Below are 27,396 nucleotides of genomic sequence, written 5' to 3' on the forward strand. Positions count from 1 at the left end.
GCTTAGGGTGAGGCTAAGAGCATTCTTCTTTCTCCTTCCTCCTACCTGTTCTCTTCCTTTTCTGACTCCTTTTAGCTTCACTACCTGCTATCTGTAGGACCTTCATCGGGCCATTTCCTTTACATCCACCTCGACTTCCTTATCTCTAGAATAGTAAGAGTAGGACTGCTAACCATGGATTTTTGTGACTATTTAATGAAATGAATGGAAGTGGATAAACCTTCACGCAGTTCTGATCTCACAGAAAAGACCGGGTCGTTGTTATATGTGGCAAGGTGAGGGGTGTGGGTGGGGCTTTCACTAAGTTCCAAGAAAAGATTGACTCATTTTGGAGGGCAGATCAGAGGCCCCGTTATGATTTTTTGGTGGACGGGGGCTTCACTTGGGAATTGGCTCCTGAGCAAACAATCTCTGAAGACATAGGCGTTTGAAAGGATCTTGAAGTTTAACCTCTTGGCTAATCCAGCCTCCTTCGCCTGCTTTCTAATTGTAACATGGGTAGAATAATGAGCACCTAGCCTCACATGTGGCCCCGGGGAGCGTTAATTCAGCCTGATACACTGGTCTCTCATTCAAGATTAATTGGGTCCTCTCTTCTCCTCAAGGTGTCCTGTGTTTCCTCCTCTGGTGGTCGTTGGTGTGTGTGGGGGGGGGGTGCATTTGCCATGCTCCGCAGCCCACCGGGGATGGGGGCCTCTCTTGGCATCTTTGTCCACACACCACATTGCCTCTTCCTCCTCACCTCCGTCTCCTGCTTCCTCTGCAGGCTGAAGCAGTTGATATCCCTGAAGCAGTGATACCCGCCAGCACCTCCTGGCTCTGCCTTAGCCCCATGGAAAAACTGTTCCATGAAGGCTGGTGGGAAGGAATGAAGGAGTCACAAATGAACCATCGATTTCTTTGGGGGTGCATGCATGCTCCCTGTAACCTGTGTGCTGTCGCTGTGGTGTTGTGTTGTGCTGTTGTGTTGATGAGACCAGTCTGCGCTCCCTAGCCAACAGCCCCAAAGTTTCCCCGGAGCCCGGGCACAGAGGGCGGGTGCGCGCGGCAGAGCCTGGACCAATGTCCTGCGTCGCCCACCTCCTCACCCTCCCCTCGGAGAGCGCGGCTGGCCAATAGCAGTCTTCCCTCGCCGGCCGGGTCGCCCCCCTCCCCTGTTGCCGCGCCCCTCGGCGCGCTCTTCCCCTCCCTCCGCAGGCTCCGCTGGCCGCCCGGGCGCGCGCGCTGGCTACCCGGAGCGCACCGCCGAGCGCAGCCTAGCATCACTACTAGCTGGCGCTGGGCAGCCGGCGCCCTCAAGCCCTCAGCCTCTCCAGGCTTTGTCCCCCAGCTTTGCTGCTCCCCTAGAGCCCTGACAACTTCATTTTGGAAGGCAATCGTTGGGCAAGAAGACGGAGCTATGGACCCCGTGAGTCAGGTAGGATGGCCCTGGGCCAGGAGGCTGGGCGCTGGGAATTTGGGATGGGGGAAGGGGGTAGGAGGTAGGGGACCCCGCAGTCCTCTTGTTCACGCCTTTTGCTTTCTGTCTGTCTGTCTGTCTGTCTGTCTGTCTGTCTCTGATCTCTTCCATCCAAAGCTGGCCTCCGCAGGTACCTTCCGGGCGCTGAAAGAGCCTCTCGCCTTCCTGCGAGCCCTGGAATTGGTGAGTAGCAGTGAGGTTTTGCACGGGGAGGGGGCTCCGAGGTGAGCAGACCAGGTGAGGTCAAGTGTGGTCACTCTGCGCGCGCGGTTTTTCCCGAAGCCTGATATTCAGCACCCTCGGTTCTTCAATCCTGCCCAGTCCCTAGGTGCCATGCTGGGGTGGCGAAGAGGAATTGAGAGATGGCTTCGAAGCGGGAGGGGGAATACGTTTGTGCAGGCGCTTTGGCTGATGATGTCTCATCACAGAAGCACAGGGGCTATTGCAAGAAACCTGGGGTCACGGGAAAGGGAGCAGGAGGTGATTGCTGTCTGGGGCTCTGACCTCGCACCTGGACCTTCGCAGGTGGGCAGGCCGGAGAGCAGAGAGGTTGGGCTTAGCTGGTTAGCTGGGAAGACTTGACCAAGCAGGGAAAGTTGCTCAGCTCTGGGGCAGTTCCTTGCTTGCCCGGGATCCTGGAAGCGCTGGGGTCTACTGCTGGACAGGGATTTCCAGCTAGAGGATGTTAGTGTGCAGAAGAGGTCTTTTCCCTTTCCTATTTCAATTTCTCTGCTCTGCCCAACTCCTCCAGGCCTTTTCTCCCCTTCTCCCGCGCTAAAATGCCAGTCTTCTTTGTGTGCTTAGGCTGTAGGAAGTTCTGTTCCTCTTCTGTTTTGATCCTTGTTTAATACTAATCCTCCCCTACCATCCTGGATGGAGGAGTAAGGCAGAGAAGCTGTTAATGGAGAGGTTACACAGCCATCAGTGTTGCTGGCTGGATGATGGTTATCAGGAGTGAAATCTGCAGGTCACACATTTCCTCTTGCTGGAAGCTCCAAAAGGCAACTGAACCTATCTGAACAGTAAGTTCAATGCCGTCATGTAGCATTAATCACAGGCCCTAACACGGACTAGCTGGGAAGTTATGTAAGAGCCTGCTCTATGCTCCTAGACCATAGCTCCAATGGCTTGTATCTGGTTTCCAATGCACAAATGCGATACATGTTTACATGCGTGATCTAGAACACAATTACAGTGGGAAAAATCATGTTTGATAAACACCTTCTTTGAAGTTAGGTCTACAAATGCCTGTGTGCATCAAGGCAGATTTTGGAAAGTTTGAACTGCAGGTTCTGACCTTGTAATTTGGTTCTGGATGATTAGACTATACAGACGTACTGTGGAATTTTGGTTTAGACCCTTACTGTGTGTGTGAAATCTGTAATTACTCTATTTGGTTATTGTTTTATCTATACAGGTAAGTTAGACAAAGTAATAAATACTTGCAGTCCAGAAAACTTTGACTTAGCTTCCTCAGAATTCTTTCTGTAATTCATTTAGCTGTTCAATCCACGTTTCCTAGAAAAGAGTGGCTTTCTTTCTTTTTGTGTAACCATGTGTGCGTATGTGCATGTGTGTGTGTGCACACATGTGCATGCGCACATGCTCATGCGTGCCAGTTCTGGGGCTTGAATTCAGGGCTTGGTTGCTGTTCTTTAGCTTTTTCATTTAAGGTTAGCACACTGCCACCCAGAGTCACAACTCTGCTTCCAGCCTTTTGGTCATTTGTTGGAGATAAGAGTCTCATGGATTTCCCTGCTGGTTGATATAGAACTGCCATCTTCAAATCTCAGCCTTGTGAGTAGCTAGGATGATAGATGTGAGCCACTGGCCACAGGCAAGAATGGATTTTTTGGATCAAAATAATCTCTCAATTCTCAAACTGTTATTTCTCAAAACCAAGTTCAAAGGCCTGGCATGGCCTCTGACTGTCACGTTGTCCCTTCTTTGAACTAACACTCTGTGTCACCCCAGCTTCTGCATTAACATCATGCATGCCACTACTTAGCACACAGCTTAAGTGTGAATGATGTTGTTTAAATCATCTATTTGGGGGTCTCATTTATTGTTTTTATGAGGCAGGGTTGTGTTATGTCGCCCAGACGGGTTTCAAACTCATGATCTTCCTTCTCAGTCTTCAGTGTTGGGATTATAGGCATGTACCACCATGTTAGGCTAAAATCACAGATTTCTAGACACTAATTCAAAATATTGAGAAGATGGGTACCTGTAAGACTGCGTTTTAAGCAAGCTCCCTGGATTATTCTTATGCACATCAATACTAAATAAACCCCACTCTGAGCCATAACAGATGCTCTAAAACACAAAAGCACCTTTTTGTTTTGTTTTGTTTTAACCTCAGTACCCTTTCTATTACCCTTCATGCAGCTTAGAATTCCTTCAAGCCCAGAGAAGACATGTATCATGTGGTAATAGAGACTGAACTCAGATCCTGGTATTGGCAGGGCAAGCACTCTGCCACTTGAGCCACACCTCCCATCCTTTTTGCAATGGTTATTTTCAAGGTTGGATCTCACTTTATTCCCTGGCTAGCCTAGGTTACAATCCTCCGACTTGTGTTTCCTCTGTCCCTGGGAATGACAGGCATGTACAACCACACCTAGCCACTGGTTGGGATAGAGTGTTGCTAATTTACATGTCAGAGCTAGGCTTGTACCTCCATCCCACCCACCCCCCCCCCACACACACACCCAGTCTCAGCCTCCCAAGTAGTTAGGATTACAGGAATTAGGCACTTCACTTAGTTTAAGCTGTTTGTCTTTCACCTCAATTTCAATGTTAGTTCTTCAATGAAGAGTCCCCTCTATCCCCCACTCCCCCTTTCCTCCATCCCAGACCAAATGATTCACCTCATTCTTTGGGCTCATTTCTTATTCATATTCTCATTAATTCATGCATCTAGTTATTCATTATCACATTTTATTTTACTGCATTTTAGTGTCCACCCTTAGTGGGGGAATGGGATGGCCCCTCATAGTGTTTGTTAATAGTATAAGTGAGTGATGATGTAAACTGTAAGAGCAAGCACTTCAAATACTCTATTTTTACTGTTTCTGTGGGCACTATGCAACGCAGTGGTGAGTAGTCTGTTAGTAATAGTCTCCAAAGTCTTTAAGCTACTCTTTTTCAGCAGCTATGTCGTAGAACTCAAAGTGCATATCAACATGCTGGCAGATGCAGTGTCTGTGTGGTTCATAGATGGCATCTCCTCACCGTCCCCACAAGGTGTAAGTGAGACTCCATCTCTTCCCTCTCTTATGGGAAGGGTCCCTAATTCCATCACAAAGGCCCCACCCCAGTGAGAAATCATCCCCCAAAGACAATTTCCCATGAAATTATCACTTTGGAGATTAGCTTTTACCAAATAAATATTGGAGAAGCATAAATATTCTAACCATAGAAATATGTTCCAGGATATTTAAGGAAACTTTATCAGTAGTAGAAAGAATTGAGAACAATTAGTAACTTCATCATAGAGAAATAATTAAATGTAAAATCCATACATACCCTGAACTACTATACTGCCACTAAGAAGAATAAATTAGGCCAGACAGAATGGGGCTGAACTATTAGCTCAGCTGCTTGAGAGGCAAAGATTGGGAGGCTTGAGGTTTAAAGCCAGTTTAGGCAAAAAGTTAGTGAGATGTGATGGCCACATGCCTATAATACAGTTGGAAAAGTATAAAGAGACCTATAAAAAGAAAGATTGCAGTCTTGGGCAAACAATGCAAGGTCTTATATGAAGAATAAGTTTAAAAAGCAAAATGAGGGAAGGTTGGGGTTCAAGTGGCAGGGCACTTGAATTCAAGGCCCCTAACAAGTGTGCCCCCTGAATTCAAACCCAGTACTGACAAAAGAAAAAAAGAAAAAAAAAGTAAGCTTAACACGCAGTGACCTGGAGGTTACTATATGTAATTGTGTTTGAACAAATTAAGAAAGTGAGTTTTATTCGTTTGTGTGATAAAATAGTTAAAGGAAGAACACTATATCATTCTACGAATGATATATTCAATCAAATGTCCAAGTGTTGTACAGAGTGCCGGTGATTTTTGGAAAAAGAAAAAATTATTGTGCATGTTGTGTAATTTGTATGAGAATAGAGTACAGTGGAAATGTACACCACTGCACTAAAGAACAACTGATTATTTCCATCACAGTGTGATTTGGGTACAGTGAATTGAGTGAAAAAAAAGGGGAAAGAGGGCTGTGGTTATCACTCATCTATAGTTGTGTTCATGGGTGGTTCTGAAAAAATAACTCATATTTTAAATTACTCCCTATGGATAGACCATATAAACTGATATTCCCTCCAAATGCATCCTCTGCTTTTGAACTTCCAGCCTGTGGGAGGAATTGTACTTTATATATTCTTTCCTTGGGAAGGGCTCTTGGATACAGTAGATTTAAAAATCTTAATAGCATATGAGAGTCAAGCCTGAGGGAAAAGGGTTAGCTAGTTTCAAAGACTTTTCAGGCAAAACTTCCACATCCTTAAGCTCTACTTAAATGAGGTCAGGGGCTTTTCACTATCTCTGAGGTCAAAATAGACACTTTGGTTGCAACACTGAATCTGGTAGTTCATTTCATTTATTTCCTGATAATAAAATAAAATAGGTCCGGCAAATCTTTGATACCATCATTTCGAAATGGTAAAAAAGTAAATCGACTCTGAAAAACGAGTGATGTAGTTTTGTCTTCTGAACATTCATATTGTGCAAATAGGGCTTCAAGTTTATATTCTCTCTCTCTCTCTCTCTATTTCTCTCTCTCTCTGTCTCTCTCTCTAAGACTCTGGATTTGTACTTGTGGATTTATGTGAACTAGAAGATGAAGGACTCAACTAATTCAGGACCATACTGATGAGGTTGGAAGAACATGAGAAAGACTTAGCAATCTTCCCTACATCAAGCCCCGCCATGATATTTCGCTTGGCTTCCATAGTCCTCTGACACAACACTGCAGCTCTAGATTCTGACCTTACAGAAGCAACTTTGAAGCCCACTTACCTCATTTTCTTAATTCACATTCTTTGACACCCAGCCCTAATTTTGCTATAAACCACTTCCACTATAACTCCTGACATTCACTTTTCCATTCTATCTTTCCCTGCTCATCCCTGCTTTCCTAAGGAGATCAGCTAATCCACTGTGCCTACCACTGGAGGTAGAATCCAGTTCAATTAAAGGGAGGCACTAACACGCATAAAATCTCCATTGAACCTAATTTCTGAGCTGTAACTCCTGACATTCACTTTTCCATTCTATCTTTCCCTGCTCATCCCTGCTTTCCTAAGGAGATCAGCTAATCCACTGTGCCTACCACTGGAGGTAGAATCCAGTTCAATTAAAGGGAGGCACTAACACGCATAAAATCTCCATTGAACCTAATTTCTGAGCTGTGTTGTGCAGGCAAACACCCTATTTCTTGCTTAGCATTAATTGATTTACACATCACAAAGTGAGGCACTTCAATATAATACAATAAAATAATAGCCACCCTTTTAAACTTTTAATGAGAAAAGTGCTAATAGCTATGTTCCTTGTGCAGGTTTAAATGAGGTACCGTGGTTACAATGCTTTGTCTACATTCTCATATTAGATATGATTCTACCCTCTGGCCATGAGGCTGTGAGATGTTAACCAATTCATCAAGAGCAAACGGTAGGAAATGTCAAAGTCAAGGACTAGCAGTCTCACGCCCAACTATATTCCTTCAAACATTCTCTTCCTCTGCTTCAGCCACATGGCAGGCACTTGCTCTGTCATACTTGCTCTATCTTTTCCCTAATCATCAAAGAAACTTCATCTGATTTCACGGTGTTTATCTTACCCATTTAAGTATGCATTTGGATCTTTTCTGGAAATGTCAAGAAATGTCTGCATTTAGAGATAAAATTGAATAGGCCTCAATTGCTTTTATTTTTATTTGTTAACACTTAACCAAGGTACTAAAAAATGAGACATATCATTTCATTTAAAATATGTAGGAAAGGAACTTTGGTCATAAAATCAGTAATTTAGCCCAGTGCTGGTAGTTTATACCTGCATTCCTAACTACTCAAAAGGCTGAGATCTGAGCTCATAGTTTGATGCCACCCCAGGTAGAAAAATCCCCAAGACTCTTATTTCCAATTAACCAGAAAAAAATAAGCCAGAAGTGGTGATGTATCTAGAATGATAGAATGCCAACCTAAAGCAAACAACTTAAGCAAGGGCAAGAAGACCCTCAGTTAAAGCCCTAGTACTCTCACAAAATAAAAGTAATAATTTAATCTTATTTTATGATAATGACTTTCTTCTTTGTTTAAAATAATATGTATACATGAGGCAGCTCTTTTTTTCTCCTTTAAATGTAAACAAGATAGGGAGTTCTAATATACAACACTGAAAGTATGAGCACACATATGCCATTGAGGGTCTGATGTAATTTAAAGCTACATTAATGAGGAGTTAATTATATAACTTTTTAGCCTCTTAGCTATGGATGGAAATTATGTGCTGTTGGGACATGAATTAATCCATGCACAATAAAAGAGCAACTCCCTAGCATGCTAGAGGATGGCACACTTAGTACTTTTAAGACAACTGGTATTTGGCCCCATAGTATTAGAAACAAAGAGACAAGGTTGAACATTTCTTATCAACTTGGATCCTTTTTTTCATTCTTTACTAGCTTGGTTACCTTGGGTAAGTGTATTTAACCTATCTTCATTGTTCTCTTTTATAAGACTAAGGCAATGCTAGTTTCTCTGTGAGAGGGTTACTAGAGTGAATATATGACTGCACACCATTCCTGGGCTGTAATAAAGGGGCAATAAGTGATTATAAAAGTAATGATGATGAGGATAATAATGGCTGCAGTGATTATGAGGAGAAGAACAACAGTAGAAGCAGAAATTCATCAGAGGGAATTTAAAGCATTCCGGTTAACTTCTTGCAATGTAGAGATTTGGAAAGACTCCATAGTAGGAAATATGTGTTCCCATTTTCTTATCCATCTTTTTGTCCCTCTGTGTCTGTATACTAGGTGTAGGGTCCTTATGTTCTGAAACTTATTTTTATCATAGCTGTGAATGACTTCCCAGAGACCTGATCTTGGGTACATTTGCATTTTAGAGGCCCTTCCAGAAAGACTGGTATTAAACCTACAGGAGAGGATTTATTGGGAAGATGGCAGGCACTTGGTCATCATTATTATTTTTGTGAGACATGGAATTTCCTTGCTCTTTCTCAAACGTTAGTTCATAGGCAATTGCTTTACTGTGTCCAATTCACTTCTCTTGGGTATAGATGAAGACCCTCATGGAGTCACCTATGGGCACTTACTAACCAGGTTTTCCTGGACCCTTGGAGTTTCCCAACTAGGAACAGAGAAATAAGCTTAGCCTCAATCTCAAGTAGAAACATCATCTTCTTCTTTCTTCTGGAGAGGACTCACATTCCTTACTCTCCAATGTGCGAGGCTAAAAGAAAACAGGTCATGAGTTAGTAGAAAAAAATCCTAAATCATCTTAAAGGACATATGTATAGCACCAAGGCATTCCTTGGAGTGTTAACATTCCTTGGGCACAAGTTCAGGTTTTCTTTTATTTTCTGGGTCCGGTTGTGGAGCCTGAACTCTGGGCCTGGGCGCTGTCCCTCAGCTCTTCACCTCAAGGCTAGCACTCTACCACCTGAGCCACAGCGCCACTTCCGGATTTTTTTTCTGCTTATGTGATGCTGAGGAATCGAACCCAGGGCCTCATGCATGCAAGGCAAGCACTCTACCACTGAGCCACCTTCCCAGCCAGAGGTTTTCTTGTATTTGTACTTTTTATTGTTGTTCATTGTATCCACTTAGCCTTTCTTTCAGAACCTGAAAATGAAAGACAATACATCTTGCCAATCTTCTCATAGTGTTCATAGTTTTTAAAACAATCAAAACATACAGAATTTATTAATAATAAATTCTCCAAAAGGTATTTGTCATGATGATGATTCTGAAGAAATGGTTTTTTTTCCCAACCTAAGTGACTTCAGGGGATATAAATAGTATAATGTCTATTGTCTGCACAGCTGACCCTCCACCTTCCAACTTCCTCCACCCTTCATCCTCTACCCTCTACCTTTCATCCTCCCATCCTCCACTTTCTATCCTGTGTCCTCTACCCTCCATCTTCTAACCTCTATACTCCATCTTCTATCCTAGTCTTGGTTTCTTTGGAATCCATAGACATGAACAAAGTTGAACCGCCAGGTATAGCTTATCAATCATCCCTACCTGCAGGATGGGAGCAGAGAGAAGGTACCCTTCACGGTTTTAATCTTCCTCTCCAAAACCCATTTCCTATTCTGTATATACTTACCCTTTGGGGGGGTACTTTGAGGTGCTGGTATGGTTTCTTGCTGGTCAGATGATCTTCTGCATCTGGCAATTGCTCTGTTTAAAACACTCTCCATCTCCCTTTATCCAACCTTGGCTGTCACTAATAAGGAGGCCCTGCTGAGTGAGGTCAGTCTCCCCGATGGATCCCAGAGCACAATGGCTAACAGGTATTTCCAGTCTAGTTCCTCAATCAGATCAAATCTTCCACGAGGGCAAGGATCATGTTTGTCTCATTTGTATGCAACATTCTGTGTGCTGGGCATGTAGAAGTACTGGCTAGATCCAGGCTCCACAAGTTATTGGGTAAGAGAAGTGAGGGAAGGAAAGGAAAGGAGGTGCAGGATGAAGAAAGAATGGATGAATTCTAGAGAATATATCAGTTTCCCTTTATGGAATCCACCAAAAGGATCTGTGCGGACTCCAACAGAAATGATTGTTTGCTGTTATTCTGGGTTGTGGAATTACATTGCCTGAGTCACCTGTCAAGAAAAGAGGACTATTACAGGAATACCTCGTGTATAATCATAAAGGAGACTTCTCAGAGACACAAAAAGCAAGGACTGAAATTAGTCAAGGCATCCTATCTCAGGCAATGAACAGTAAGACTGCTTTATTAAGGTGCTACCAGTAATGTTTTTGGCCACTGTGTGTCTCTTTCCCACTTCCCGTATACTTTTTACATGATTCTCATCTGATTCTCTAAGAGAAGGAATGTGATTATTTCAGCTAATCATCTTTCTAGTTTGGACACAACTATGAGCCTCAGGCTGTATCATCAGTCAAAAAGTCAGTCAATGAACTCATTGTTCAGGGGCCAAATCTTGAACTGCCACTTGTTTCCTGAATAAAAAGACTCATGAGATATTTAAAAAACACTCTTTTAGATTATTCTTTACATTAGAGCACTGGAACAGACAATTCTGCAAGGCATGGGTCATGTCAGGCCCAGTGTTCAAACCCCAGTACCGAAAGGAAAAAAAAAACTGAACAAACATCCCTTCAACACTCATATATTTACTAATGCATTGCCTAGATCAGCTCAGCTATGGACTTGCTAATTACTATTAATGTGGGAGAAAGCAGAGTACCCGTAGAAGGGTTGATGGTTCTCTTTGTGTTTGTGTAGTGGATGTTTGCTTGAGAGAGAGGAAAGAAGAACTCTCTTGGTGAGCAAAACATTGTGTAAAACATGGCAGGGAGCGTGGGTTTGAAGGAGCATGGGTTTGGAATGGGCCATCTGCTGGAATTGTGCATATGGCCTTTTTTCCAGGCAGGGATGCTGAACAGATTGCATAATCACTTTGATTCTCAGGGGTCTGTGGTCATCAACTAAAAATCATGAGAGTCATATCTTTTGGTTGCTTGTGAAAATGTTAGTAAACCCTCTAGTAGTATCTGATCCATATTTGACACACTAACTGTAACTGATGAGGGGGTTGACGATGACGCTGATGATTTACAAAGATGATGATCAGTCCTCCAAATTTCTAGGTCTGTGTAAGCATAAAGTTTTCTCAATACTATATTACTATATTGCTTTCTGTTTCCATCATTTCTCCATTGGGAACTTTTCTCTCTCTCCTTCTTCCTCCAGTGTATAAACAGGATAGCTGCTTTTCCTACATGTTTGTCTTAATTCAGGACATTCCCATTTGGTATTAGAAGAGATACTTGGGATTGACTGTCAGTTCCACAACTGATAAGTCCATCATTTTTATCACTTCAAAATCTCTGGGCCTTTCATGGTTTTAAGAGTTGACATGGTGGTCATTAGTAGACAGAAGTACTGTGTTCATAAAATGGAATGACATCATCCAAGTCTGATGACATGTAGGAAATACTCAAAACATTCTCACTTTCCTTCTTTCCACCCCCAAAAATGCCTTTCCCTGCAAAAGTTTGGAAAGTGTTTTGTTTCTGTAGATGTGGTCTTGTGTACCCACATATGTGCAGCATGCATGATTAGGACTGAAGGTGTTAACGAGCAGGTCTACAAAACTGGAATGAATTCTAGTGGGACAGTAAACCTAGGCAGGTGTGGTTGGCAAGGAAAAAACTGATTCTTGACTTCAGGGACTTAGTCCTAGATCAGTGTCTTACAGACCAGACAGCCTGGAGTTCTAATGGGTTAAGTCTTGCACCATCTAAGGATATTTTTTTTCTATGAAGGGCTACAATGGCAGGTTATACACAATGGTGGGCCTATCAATTATATCACAAGTGGTAATGTAGCAGTCTTCACTTATAAAAGTAAACTCTATCATATTTGCACAATAACACATGTCTAACAATACCTTTCTCAAAACACATTCTCCCCACCATTAAGCCCTATGTGACCTTATCACAAACCCAGTAGTTTTGTTGGAATTCATTCTCTCACATTTCTGGAGCTAGACTAGGTCAAAGAGCAAGGTACTGAGAGTTAATTCTTCGGAGGTCATGAGGAAGAATCTCTTTTGTACCATTTCCTAGTATCTGGTGTTTTGCTGATAATCTTTAGTACTCGTTGGTTTATAAATGATGCATCACTCCAGGCTTTTCATGTGGTTCTCATGGGCTCTTCCCTCTTTTGCTCTCTCTCTCTCTCTCTCTCTCTCTCTCTCTCTCTCTCTCTCTCTCTCTCTCTCTCTCTCTCTCTCTCTCTCTCTCTCTCTCTCTCTCACACACACACACACACACACACACTCTCCCTCCCCATCTCTCGCTGTCTCTGTCTGTCTGTCTCTCTTCTTTTTCCCCTTTCTCCTTCCCTTCCTCTGAAGGATACCACTCATAGTGAACTTAGGATCCACTACCTACAGAAACCAAGTATGACCTCATCTTAACTAATTTCATATGCACAATCCTATTTCCCAAACCAAGTGACATTCTGAAATACAAGTCAGGACTTTGGCATATGAAACTTCCGGAGAAAGGGTAAGATTCATCCCATAATGAAGGAGTCCTTGAAATGGGTACTAATTTGTCACTTACTTTCTTCTCACTAATATATCATGAATTGCATTTCTATTCCACTAGATAGAACATCTTTCTCCATAATGTTGATTGTTCCACATTATTATACCATATGCCTCTTCTAGAGATTATTCAATACTGAATGTAGAGCATTTTTGAAAATGCTCTAATGCATATTTTACTATTCATAGAACCCAGAAGGAACTTGTCTTTAAGGAGAAATGATTACTGTGACTCTGTTATTATTCACTTAATTTCCCAAGGAAGACTTCTGGCTTCAGAAGTTATACATTGTGGGGAGGTGGAGGGATGTATTTCAAAGAATTGCAAAGTTCACCATCCAGTGTTATGCCAGAGGGGGCAGGGCATGGTTTTCATAGGTAGAACTGAAGTTGCGATTGGATTTGTGCTCTTTCAATTCTGAAATAGTGAAATCTGAAGCATACCTAGCTTTTGATTGTGAAAACCATATCAATGCAATAAATTGAACTCGGCATCTGCATGATGTTCAGGGCATTGTCTGTTTCTTGGATCACATTCCTGGCCACACTTGCTATTAACAGATAATTAACAGATAAAATGTTAATGATGCCTTTCTATCTCTGCCTCACAATTGTTATTACCCATCACCTTGGCCTCTCTGTGAATGAACATGAGTTATTAACATTTGTTGTATAATTATGAGCTTCAGACACTGTGCTATTTTCTACAAGTTATGCTATTTAATTCTAACAACTCTATTAATGTATCAACCTATGTAACAATCTGATGATGATTTGGAAAGAGCAGAACTCAACCATAGGAATGCATACATTTCAGTCAGTAATGAACAATAGTACTACAAGGAGGGTGGGGCCAGGAAGTTTTTTTAATTTAATTTTACTGTAAAGATACTGTATAGAGGGGTTACAGTTACATGAGTAAGGTAATGAGTGCATTTCTTATCAAGCATTGTTACCCCTTCCTTTGTTGCTCTTCCACTATCCCTTCCCTCTCCCACAGGGAAAGTTTTTAAAGCAAAGGGAAGATGGTGATGCTAGATATTTTCAAACAATAATCTTGGTTCTAAGTTTTAATAACCAGAGTGTTGCTAGTCAGGCATTGGCCTGACTGATAGTGAGTGACCATTCTTGCAGAAATTTTTTTATATTATTATAGTTGCTTTTCTTTCTTTCTTTCTTTTTAACAAGCTTGTGGTTCTGATAGAGTGCTTTGTGATGGTCACTATCAGGCAGAGATTGTGCTTTAGACTCTGCAGCCTCTCTGCTTGATTGGTTTGTTTATTTGGTAGAGTTGATGTAAGTGACTCCATTTTGATTCTACAGATGTATGCATTATCTTTTTCATCTTTAGGACAGGAATCAATCTGAGACTTAGAAAAACAAGCAATGGTTGACTCTGTATTGTATACTTGATTCCAAATGTTTTGAAGTTCAGAAAGATTCCTGTGTACTTAAACTCACAGCAGTAGAGAAAAGACATTTTGATCCCCTCCTGGAGATCCAGTCCCTGGATAAAGGGGCAGTACTTATCAGGGTAAAATCAGCCAAGATGATGGCTTGACTGAACCTATTGAATATTCTTTTCAGGTGGTAAATTCTGTCATGGGCAGGCAGAACAAAATTGTTAATTCCTTTTTGCAGTTCCAAAGCCAAATACTTAAATATTTTTTTCTTCTGAATGAATGTTTGCTAATACAACAAATGAAAGGATAGTTTTTATTTTAAGTTGGCTTTATGTTGTGGATATATATATATATATATATATATATATATATCTACATATATACATATATATATGCACAATTGCCTAGGCAAATAATGGGAAATATTTAGAAAAATATGATTTTTCTGTTGGCTAATAATAATTTCTCCACCTCCATCTAGTTGTAAAAGTGCAACGATTCTTGAGCCTGAAATCTTATGTGTTATTGATTTGTTTTGGGGAGACATTAACTCCCTCTCTCAGCTCCATTAGCCTGCATTTCAAGAACCTGGGTAGCATGCCCAAGGCCATCTGGCTAGGACTTGGGGCCAGAATACAAACTAAATCTGCCCGGGGAGGGGGGTAGTCAGACACTGCTGGAGAAGCAGGATTCAGGCTGTTCTAGGAGGCAGCACTGGCGATAAGAAGCTTCGCACACTAAGCATGGCTTTTACCTGCAGGGGCAACTGATCTCTGCCTTCACCTCCCCGCCCTGTGGTCAGTTGTTGCTTAGTGGTCATAGCAGCTCAATTATTTCCCCTTTTCCTGAGAGAACAAATATAAGGATTGAGGTGCACATGTTGTAAGGTATTTGGGTGTTTTGCTTTTGGTTATTTGTTGTTTGTGGTATTGAGGATCAAACCAACCCAAGGCCTTGTGCATACTAGGCAAGCACTCTACCATTGAGCTAGAGTGCTCACCTAGGTTTTAATGGTAGACATGTTTTCCACTTTTAAAATATCATGAGGCCCAACCTTTGCAGAATAAAGAACCATGCTGGATTGTGGATAGAGCCCACGGAGGCTGGCTTATTCCTGCAGCACCACACCCTCTTGGCCGCTGAGGCATTTTCTCTGTCTCCCTGAGGACCTGGCCCAGTTAATCTTACACGGGCTGCTCTCAGGAGCCATTTGTCTACTGGAGGGATGAGAAATTCAGCATTCAGATATTAACCCTAGCTTATTATTTGGAGATGATGGAATTACATAGTTCAGAAGTCTCCTTTGCCTTCCATTATATAAAAATACAGAACTTTCCCATTAGAGAGTAGGAAACATAAAAATATAAGGATTATGTCTGGATCCTAGACCTCCATAAAGACAGAAGCAGTTTTATACTGGAAATATAATAAGTAATTTAACTCTGGAGACTATGTAATGTGGAGAAGAATTTCTCAGTCTACCAATGTGATCTCAAAGAATTAATTCTGTTCTTTAAAAATACAGTTTGGAGCTGGGTGCCAGTGGCTCACACCTGTAATCCTAGCTACTCAGGAGGTTGAGATCTGGGATTGCAGTTCAAAACCAGCCAGGGCAGGAAAGTCCATGAGACTCTTATCTCCAATAAACTATCAGAAAACCAGAAGTGGTGCTGTACCTCAAGTGGTAGAGCGCTAGCCTTAGACTGAAGAGCTGAGAGACAGTGCCCAGGCTCAGAGTTCAAGTCCCACCACCGACAAATTAAAAAAGAATACAGTTTAGTTGTTGTGGTTAAAAAAGAAACCAACAAATGAATCAGAATGATGCATATTTATTTATAGAGTATGACTATGCAATAGAAAATTCTGCAATAATGACAATATTCTCCATCTTCAGTGTGGCCTAGACAACAGGTAGCTTTAGACGTGGATATACTAGAAATTGCTACTGTGACTGGGGAGCTGAGTTTTTATATATTTAATTAATTTAAAATTTAATAGCTATTAGTTGCTAGATTGGACAGTGCAAGTGTAGAGAATTGTCTCTGGCTTCCAAGGGGAATGTGCTAAACTTCAGCAAGCAAAACACAGACAGACCGATAGATGGGAAATGTAGTAGAAAATATCTATTCAGTGTGGTTCTCTTGTTTAAAGCACTCATTTTCACATGTTTAGTTCAGACTCATCACACAGTGTAAGTGGCAGCGAGTTTCCAAACCAACTTCTAGAAATTTACTGGACGTTGAATTTTGCAAATAGAACCACTGATTTCATTTACATTTTGGATGCATGTTTGTATGTCCATATATTTACAAACATTGTATCTTTACAGTAGTGCTTCCCAAGGGGGATATGTTCTGGGGAAAAAAAAGCATCCGTTGGTGCTCTCATCATTGTGTTAACAGGTTCTATGCTTTTGCTAGTCCTTTTCCTCTTTAATAAGCTGATCTGGAGTTTCTAAAATTTCTTCAGCTGCCTTCATATCAGCACTGGCTGGCTCACTGCTCAATCTCACATCATGTAAAGAATAACAAGTTTTGAATCAGAGCTAGCATGATGTTTTCTGATTTGGACTATGATCATCATGTGCTTAAAATGATGCACTTCTATATCTTTAATCCAGGACATTAGAAGTTATCTGATCCAGGCTCTTCTCTAACTTTTGTTAGTCATGTTGCTTTTAGGGAAGGGCATTCCTTAGCAACCTTAGTACTTCCATTTTCTTCACTGCTATCATCAAATGGGACATTGCTGGCTGGTGAGCAGTTAACCATTCAATTTCCAGCTGCACAGTCCATGTAATCCCATTTCCAGGGTAATAACTCAAGGCGAACACTTCCTGGTGACATTAGCAGTCGATTTTGCATGTTTATGGACCATGATGGACAAAGCAACGTGAGACTAATTAAGAAAAGGGAAAATGATACAAGCAAGAGACACAATAAGCATGAGCTGAAGGAGTTTGCTACTTGTGGAACATGGCATAGTGTTTTAGTGTAAACATGTTTTTAATATAAGTAAAGGGTATATTCTAATATAACGATAAAAGATTGGCTACAGTGGCTCATGGCTAGCTATTTGAGAGGTAGAAATTTGGAAGATAGATGTTTCAGGCCGGACTGCTTCTGATTTCAAGAAAGGGGAAAATGGCTGCCTCACAGGTTACAATTGGGGTCCTATACCCAATTTTGGGGTGGGAGCCAACATGATGTAATACTCAGAGACTAGCTAATACTGGGGGAAGGAAATATTTTAAGGAAGAGCAATGAATGGGGAAAAACCAGTACTTACCTGTACTTTTATGTTACTTTTTAGAGGATGATAAAATCCAAAGGTTATGGGTAGGATCTCAGGGGTTGCTAATCAGTACTGAATCACACTCACAGGACAGAGATGGTAGTAGTTTCACAATCATGGAGAAACTCACAGTTGAGTTGCCTCTGTGGGTGGTGACAGTCACTTCAGTATCAGGGATAGTAATCTTCAGACCATCTCCTGTGCAGCAGGATGTGGTGCTTATATGCTTAGAATGTGGTGTTGCTGAATTCATTAATCATTAGAGGTGCTTGGCATTAAAATTAGCAGCTAACGATGAGTGTCCTTGATTGCAGAAATGGGGCATGTTTTTTCATTTGTTACTCAAGAGTGATTTGGATATGTTTTTCATAACAGTTTCCTTGGCAGATGCACAAGGGCTCTTCACAGAAAGCTGGTGAGGGTAGAATAATGGGGACGGGGAGAAGGAGTTATAACCCACCTCTTCATGAGTCTTTGAAAATTATACTTTGGCAACTGAGGTTTTATAAATCTGTTACCCAAGGACCTCTATTCTAATTTTGCTTATGTTCTAGGTTCTGAGTACAATTTCTAGAATGCATGTTGCAAGTATCTATCTATATGTCTACCTTCTGTCTACCTATCATCTATTATTTATCATTTATCTATGGTCAGCTGTCTATCATAGATCTGTCACCCATCTGTCTGTCTGTCTACCATCTTTATCCTAAAATAGTACTTGCACATAACTGCTGACTCAGACACTTTTTCTTTCCACAAAGTGGTGTGGTATTCATCAGCCAGGTGCCAACCTTCAGATGTGTTTTAAGGATATAAGAATATAAGAATTGTGGTCAACACTGACCCCTGCCCATATCCTCCTATCAGGGTAGAGCATCACCTTCTCTCCCTCTTCCAGCTGTTGGAACGTTAATAGCCAGCAGGTCATAGCTTCTCCTTCCCTAGAGAACTATGTTAGCTGAATGAACATCACCTCACCCTGGGGTTTACCTCTGTCCTACAGTAACCCATTGCCAATTCTGATTCTGGCATACAAAAGGCTAGCACCCTGGCTTCAGCTTGGGGCTAGCGTGGGTACAATTCACACTTCAAAGCACTTAGTGGGTTATAAAAATCATGTCCTTGCTTAGCTCCTTTCCTACTTGTCTGGAAAACAACACCCAAGAAGTCAAGACCATTGGAATTTCCCCCTTGAGTTTTGATTGCTGCTATAGAATCCGATCAAAGATGAATGTCATTGTGGTTTTGAAAATGAGATCCTAATTCTTGTAAGTATATAGGGGACGGAAGATGAAGAGTATTGTAAATAGATGTACTAAATGTTTGAAAAGATGCTTTAGTGAAAAGAAAACTGATGTTGAAAGTACAGATAAAATCCTTCTACTTTTGAGTCATGTGACCTTAAGTTACTTGATAAGCCTGAGTTGTGAAAAAAGAGGGATGCTGATCTTTCTTTCATCATCTTTGACTAATTTTATGATGTGTAAGCAAGACCTTTGTATTATCACTGAGATAATTGGGAAAAATAACTGGATAGTTAGACAATGATTGAGTGCCTTTTAGGTATAAAATGTTCTTCACATTGTACCTAACAGGAAGGGTCCTCAGTGAATGCTGTGAATTTCGAACAGCTATTTTAAACTATTTATCTCTAAAAGGACAAAGACTGGAAGCTATTGGCTAACTTAAGATGCAGCTGATATCATGGAACAAAATCTATATAGGCTCCATTACAATTGTCAAATTGGATTGCTTTGGAAGGGAAAGGCAGAGGCATTGTTTATAGGCTCATATTCAGCTTTATGCACATACCGCAAGTCACTATTTTAAGAAGTCTATTTTGTTCTGAAGTGTATGAGCAATTAAAATGTCCTACAGTATTTCCTTCACCAACGTAAAAGATGTTCTATGCTGAAGCTGTGTTATGAATCTTCTGGAAATGTCATGTTGTAATTTATACAATTCTTCCAAGGCTATTGAAGCCTGCTTGTGCTTAAATACATATGATTTAATGAGGGGAGCTGAACTGCTTTAGAGAATTTTCTGTAGAAGCTTGGCAATGGTTAGCAGGTGGATGCTCATGATATTCATTTGTGTCGCGTCTTGACATTTCTGGGTTTTGTGAAGTTTCCTGTCTTTTCTTCTTGAGCCCAGAAAGCTTCAAAGGCTTGCTAGTCATATAAGGAATTGACTTCACTCTTGCTATTGAGGGGTAGGTACCACAAGTCTGTGTGTATTGTAAGCTGCATGAAGTTGCGCACTTGTCTGTCCACTGCCTCTCTACAATTCCATGACTGTCAAACTATGCTTGCTTCAAGGTGGGCACACAACTGTTTCCTAAATGGGTGAGTAGGGGAATAAGTGCATGCATGTTTTCCCACCTGGAAGTCTACTTCTGCTGACCATTTGTGTCATCATTTTCTACCCATCTTTCTAGGGTCCTGTCATATTACCAGATTCTTCTAGTTATCTTCACTTCTATAAAAGATATTTTTTTCTGCTTTGGGGAATTATGGTTTCCCTGGTTGCTGTGTTGAGTTAGGTTGGGATTTCCTCACATAAATGAGGCCTTCTAGCAAGAACGCATGCCCCCAGAATTCAGACAGATAAGAAAGAAAAAAAGTTAAACTTTTCACTCATGACAAGCAACCTATGATGGGCTTTATGCCTTCTAGTCACTGTCTGAGTCACTACTATTTTATAGATCAGGAAACTGAGTTTTGGAAATACCATTATATCCAAATCCACATGGCATATAAGTTATAGGAATAAGATTTAAATTTTGGTGGATCTGGCTCCAAGCTCAGTACTTTCTTTTTCTACGAATTTATTTCAATGGCTATCAAATGAATGTTTAGGAAAAAAAATGTTTCATGTATTTTCATTGTTGAACAGACTTAATATTATTCATTAGCCACATTGAAAACATATGAGAAATGTATTGTATTTTTTCCTTAAGTTTGTTTCTTTGAAATAATCTTTGTTTTATATAAATACTCATGTAACAGATGGTAATTACAACTAAGAAATTAATGGGGGAGTGTAACATAGAATTCATTTTGTTTCCTATGCTAAGTATTGAAACCAGAATCTTGTCCACATTGAAACCTTCAGCCTGAAGAAGTTCTCTTTTAAAATCATCTATTTTTTAAAAGGGAAATTAGTTCACCTCTTAAGATTTATAAAGCTTTCATGTAGAAATATTGGGATGGTTTAGCACATAACTCCAAACTCCACAAAATGAAAAGAACGTGATGTTGTGTGGTCTTATCACTTTAAACATGACTGTCATGATTGCAAAACTTTCTTCCAAGCAGAGTGGTGTGGAGGTACAAAAGGTGCTTGAGCTTGTGCATCCAAAACACATTGATCTCTAACCTGACTCTGTCACTTCCTAACTATTGAGATCCTGGGCAAAACCACTTCCTTGTCTGCATGTCTCAGTTTCAGGGTTGTTCATGTATAAAATGCACATTAACACCTGCTCATCTCATTCCTCAATCTTTGGAGATCAATTAATCCATGAACCACATGCATGGGTGTGCTTGCAAAACTAGCTCAACGTAGATTCTGGTGGTATTTTGTCCTATTGGGCTGAAAAGACTCTCATGTCTCAACTGGGCAAGTTTTTAATATCATCTGTAAAATTGCTTCCTCATACATTAATAGGGGCTGTGATATTTGAACATGCAGATAAAAATTCATAGGCAAAGGCAGATTCTTAGTCAACAGTCAAGAATCGCTATTATGATGAGTTAGAGAACATATTGAATGTGGACTTCAGTTCCTTCTAATCATCTTTTTAAAAATGTTATAATTATAAACAAGAGCTGTGGGCTCTGCAGCAATTTTTTTGTAATATCTGTTTTAAAGCTACTTCACTATTTAGGGTTAATGTATCTCAAAGAACAAATTGGACAGGATGATTCACCACTGTAATTCCAGGTACATAGGAGACAGAGAGATAAGAGGATCACTCTCTAAGATCAGCCCTGGCCAAAAAGTATAAGCTCTACCCGAGAAATAAACAAAGCAAAAAATGGATTGGAGATGTGGCCCAAGTGGCTTGATAGATAAGTGCAAGGACCTGATTTCAATTCTCACTGCCACCAATAAATAAAAGATGGATCTGTGGTAAATACGTCCTCCAAATTCACCTCAGAGACATCACATGAATTCTCCACTGTGTGCTTTTGCTTTTCCATTGCTCCTTTCCTTATTCTAGGACTATTAAATAAAACTATTCACAGTTAGTTATAACATTTAAGTGGCAAATTTTCTTGGAAAACGTAACAGCTAGGTTAATTTTATATTGTGCTGCATATGGCTGGTAGCATATTCTTCCTGCAAGTGGGATCCCTTTCAGGAGAAAACACTAGAGAAAAACAATGTAAGAAAATTATTGCTGATTCTAATCTAGGTCAAGTAGTAAGACTTACAATCACCTTGAAAGTGTAGGGTGGATGTATGTGTTTAAGAGAAATTCAAGTCATTGATCATTTAATAATGTCTGAATTATTGCAAGCAAAATAAAGACCAGGTTAGAGAAATAGTATAATCTATTAAGGATCTGGTTCACTAAATTGTAAGACATCCCAACTGAGAATTTTCTGTCTCTTGAGGTAACATCGCAGACATTTTGGTGGTTTTGTTTTTGTTTCTTTGTTTGCTTGTTTTTGGGGCTGGTACTGGGGCTTGAATTCAGGGCTTGGGCCCTGTCTCTGAGCTTTTGTGCTCAAGGTTAGTACTACAGCTCTATTTCTGGCTTTTTTCTTTGCTGGTTAACTGGAAATAAGAGTTTCATGGATTTTCCTGCCCAGATTGGCTTTGAACTATGATGCTCAAATCTCAGTCTTTTGAGTAGCTAAGATTATAGACATATACCACTGGTACCTGGTAGACTTTTTTGGGGGGGGGTCTGGTTGTGGGGCCTGAACTCTGGGCCTGGGTGCTGTCCCTCAGCTCTTCAGCTCAAGGCTAGCGTTCTACCACTTGAGCCACAGCGCCACTTCCGGTTTTTTCCTTTTTGCTTATGTGGTGCTGAGGAATCGAACCCAGGGCCTCATGCATACAAGGCAAGCCCTCTACCACTGAGCCACCTTCCCAGTCCCTGGTAGACTTTTTTTTTAATGGTCGCATGTATCTTATCGGCTTTCTCAAGAAGCATCAACCATTCTGGAAATTAAATTTATGTTATTCAATTTCATGAATTGGTTGTATTTAGTATTGTTCAATCTAATAGTAAATATGTAATTCTACTGTATACTGAAGACATCAATTAGTAAATGTAATTTTAAATGATAGTTTTTATTAAATGCTTTTGGTGAAGAAAACTAGAGTAATAATTAAAAGTTTATAATAATCAATCAATAAATAAAAATAATAATTAAAAGATTTTGCACAAGTTGAAAATAAGACAGATTTTCATTTTAGTTCTAGACCTGCTATGTTATCTTCAGAGTAATGGAGAAAGTGATCTCTTCTGTGGGCCTCAGTTTCCAGATCAGGATGCAATTTAGAAAAGGCATGATGGCTGCTTCCAAGATGATTCTGTGACTTCCTGCTTTTATTTCTTCACATACTCTCATTTCTATTGCACTGGAGTCCATGGAACTGAAGGCAGGGAACTGAAGCCTCCAAGTAGAAGCTAGGTAGAAGAATAATCCTTCAATGATACTAATGACTTGGAAAGTGTATTCTCCAGTTATGGTTGAGCTTGAGGTTGACTATAGCCTTAGCTGACAGCTACACAACAACCGATCAGAACCATTAGCTACTCTAGTCCTGCATTCCTGAAACTACACGAGATAGTAAATTCTTGTTATTTTAAATGGCTGTTTTGGGGGATCATTTTTTACAGAGTTTTTGATAACCATTAAACATGACAGAGAAAAAGTGTATTCCTCATATACTTCTGAAAGAATTGTAAGGTTGTTGAATATTTAAGTTAGGAGTTGGTGAGATTTGTTTAATAATCATCTGGAGAATGTGTCTGAAACACATACCTTTATGCATTACCATCAGAAACTCTGATTGCTTAAGTCAGAAGCAGAGCCTAACCATCTTTTTTTTTTTTTTTTAACCTAGCTTACCAGTGAAACTGTTGAGAGAAAAGCCCCAGCTCTAGGGGCACCCATCTTACTCTCTGGTTAAAGTAAGGAACACAGGAAAAGATTGGAGAAAGGAGATTTAACCAAAAACATACAAGTAAGGTAAAAGGCGAAAGATTTATATGATCTGAAGAGAAGCTATAGTATACATAGGGATACAGGTGGACCCATTGCAACAATGAGATGTACAAATCATTATGTCGAAAAACGAACTTTACAACTTTGGTGAGGGGAGGGGGGATGAGATGGGAAGGGGTGGGAAGGGGAAACAAAGGAGGAGGCAACAATGCTTGATAATAAATGTACTCATTATCTTGCCCATGTAATTGTCACCCCTCTGTATGGTATTTTCACAATAAAAACAAATAAAATAATTTAAAAAAGAAATAAACTCACCCAAAAAAAAAAAAACAAGTAAGGTAAAGGAAGGTAAAGGGATGGAATGACCCAGATATTATTTTTGGAGCATTGACATAAATTTTAGATTCAAGTAAAGCCTGAGGAGTCCAGTCAATGCCATGTTATGATTGATCATTTTTCCTGGATGTTCTCATGATATCTAGGTACCATAGAAAAGAGCCACTGTTTACCTAAGGGGCAGTTCAGACTGTTGTCACAAAATGTTTATTCATTGATCCTGATCTTCCTCAATCAAGTCCCAAGGTGAATATGAGGAGGAGAGACTTAGAGAAAAAGAAACAATAAAAATGGCAGAAAGGCACATTCTAATTAGGGGAAACAAAGGAGGAGGCAACAATGCTGGATAAGAAATGTACTCATTACCTTGCTCATGTAATTGTAACCTCTCTGTACAGTATTTTCACTATATATATACATATATATGTGTATATATATTATATATATATATGCATATATATATATATAAACAAATGAGAGAAATCATGTAGCCTATGATTCTTTGGGTTTGGCTTACCTCGCTTAATAAAAATTTTTCCAAGTCTTTTCATTTCCTTAAGAATGGGGCAATGTCATTCTTTCTGATGAAAGCAAAAAGTTCCATTGTGTATATACTACATTTTCTTGATCCCTTTGTCTACTGAGGGGCATCTGGGCTGATTCTATATCTTAGTTATAGCAAACAGTGCTGCAATGAACATGGTTGTGCTGGTGGCTTTAGTGTGGCCTGGTTTGTGGTCATTTGGGTAAATGCCTAGGAGTGGGATAGCTATGTCATAGGAAAGCTCTATGTGTAGTCTTTTGAGGAACCTTCATACTGCTTTCCAGAGTGGTTGAACAAGTTTACATCCCCATCAACAGTGTAGTAGCATTCACTTTTGGCCACATCCCTGTCAGCATCTATTACTTTTAGTTTTCTTAATAATGGCAATTTTATCAGGGGTGAGATGGAATTTCATTGTTGTTTTGATTTGCATTTCTTTGCATGTTTTCCCTCATTTGTAATAATTAGAATCTGCCTGTAAATCTTCAAGTAAACCCAATGGATATTAGAAGACAAATAATTATACTTGGACATGATTAATTGAACAACACTCTAAACATTTACATAGTGAGAACAAAGGAAGATATTCTTAGGAGAGGATCACAAGGGCTCAATAGCTATGTGCATATAGTCATATAAAATGAAGTTTATTGAAGTGAACTCCAAGAAATGGAAATAAGGGGCATTTTTATTGTACTGTTTGTGGGTTTATTCCCCCCCTTTTTCTTTGGTTTATTCCCTTTATTCCTTTTTTGTTTTTGATTTCTGTACCTTTTGTCATGTATATTAATTTATCTGCTTTAGGGAAAGGAGGGGGAAGCACAGAAACAGTGGACAAAGGGTGAACCAATTCAGCAGTGATACTCACTAGATACTATATTGGAAATATAAGGGTGAGGGTTCAGTATGGGGAAAACTGGGAGAAAATAAGGGAGGGGTGACACTTCTCAAAAAGAAAAGCCCTCATTACCTGACTTATGTAACATCACCCTTCTGTACATCATCTTGACAACAAAATTTAAATTAAAATGTAAAAATAAACATTTCAAAAAGGATGGGGGAGAATGATGGAAGGGGTGACATTGATGAAGACACATTCCACCTGACTGTGAAATCAAAATGCTTCTGTACAGCTACTTCACATTGTTTAAAAAGAAATGTGCTCATTACCTTACTTAGGTAACTGTAACCCCCCTCCCGTTCATCATCTTTATGTTATATTAAAGATATAAACAGAAAAGAAAATAAATAAGGGCTGGGAAGGTGGCTCAGTGGTAGAGCGCTTGCCTTGCATGCATGAGGCCCTGGGTTCGATTCCTCAGCACCACATAAACAAAAAGAAAAAAGCCTGAAGTGGTGCTGTGGCTCAAGTGGTAGAGTGCTAGCCTTGAGCTGAAGAGCTGAGGGACAGTGCCCAGCCCCAGAGTTCAGGCCCACGACCGGACCCAAAAAAAAAAAAAAAAGAAAAGAAAAGAAAAGAAATAAATAAAAATTAATTTGAAAAAAATGGCAGAGAGAAGATAGTTTGTTAGGCCAGTGTTCAGAGCCCTCCTTCCCCAAGTATTTGAGATATAGGGGATATACCCACACATCACCTCTCAAGAGACTCTTCCTTGCTGCATAGGAATGTTAGATGCTCCCAGAGCATTTCAGCCAATCTTGACTGATTCAGGGTGACAGCTCATCAGAACTTTTCCAGAACTGACACCTCAGGTCCCAAGACCCAGGTAAAACTTCAGTCCTGGGCAGACAGAGATGGTTGGTCTTTCTACATCTTCCAGTTTCCAGCCCGGGAAATGGAGGTACTCCATTCACCCATCTCTGCACTTCTACTTGCTAATGCCTAACCTACCACTCAAGGCCCAGTTTCCATGCTGTTCTCCTCCATCCCCACCTGCAAACGTTTCAGATTCACCCCTATTATCCTGAGAGCCTTTGGATTTTTCAAAGTAGTTTTTCTTTGACAACATTTTCTAAGAGCAACATTTGTTCTTTCTTTATCCTTTATAAATCCCCAGAGGTAAGAGCTGCTCTTTCATTCATCTCATGAATGAATGTCAGGCTTCTCCATTTGAGGTGTCGATTCAAGTTCAGGTGCAGTCCTGTAGAGCAAGCCTTTAGGGGAAAGAGGAGGGAAAAAAGACATCTTTCTTTTAAAGAGATTTCTCAATACACTCCCTTTCAGTGTGCTTGAGTTTAAAATGATCACTCCTGAAAGATTAAAAAGGCTGACATAATAACTCACCTGGCTGTACGGAGGTAAGTGACTCCTTTTCTGACAGCTGACAGTTCTCACCAGCTCCTACTGTCAGATCCCTGGGGACATTCTCAGATACCTGTCCAACCTCTGTCTACCAAATTTACTCATGATAAAAAAATGCTATAAAATTAGTTTTTAAAAGACCCATTAACATTTTCCAAGTTCATTATAATGATAAAGTTCAAAGTAGCAGGGAATTGAACAGTGTGAAGTCATAATTAAGCTTTGCCTCAGTCCTCAAAAGGATTACTTTTTCTTCACCCATTCCAGATTATTCCATGCAATCAAGCAGCACTGCAGTTGTGACACTGGTGATTTAATCATGGGATTGACATCAACTTGGTTTAGACTTATGGAAGTCAAATCAATTGATCTGTTTGGAGGGAAATTTTGTGTTTGTTTTTTTTTTCCCCAACTGTCATTATTTTTACGGCTTGTTCTTTAAATCATAAAATTTATGCCCTCTATGGCAAAGAGAAAAATAATTAGAAGTTTCTGGAGCAGTATGTTGAATAGGCTCAGGGTGACGGGATCTGTGTCAAGTGAACACATTTCCTTGTGATGAGT

The 27,396-nt window shown here is 40.3% G+C and overlaps 1 protein-coding gene across 1 annotated transcript in view; it reads left to right on the forward strand.

Annotated features, from left to right (window-relative positions):
- Positions 1-1,241: 1,241 nt before the first annotated feature.
- Synpr (synaptoporin) overlaps positions 1,242-27,396 on the forward strand; it is a 284,651-nt gene continuing 258,496 nt past the window's right edge. The window contains exons 1-2 of the mRNA XM_070018869.1: positions 1,242-1,417; positions 1,577-1,642. Of these exons, the coding sequence (XP_069874970.1) occupies positions 1,400-1,417; positions 1,577-1,642 (84 nt within the window). The 5' untranslated portion in view covers positions 1,242-1,399. The remainder of the gene's footprint in view (positions 1,418-1,576; positions 1,643-27,396) is intronic.

This window comes from Dipodomys merriami, unplaced genomic scaffold (genome assembly GCF_024711535.1).
Source record: "Dipodomys merriami isolate MVZ:Mamm:240054 unplaced genomic scaffold, mDipMer1.0.p SCAF_13, whole genome shotgun sequence".
NCBI lineage: Eukaryota > Metazoa > Chordata > Mammalia > Rodentia > Heteromyidae > Dipodomys > Dipodomys merriami.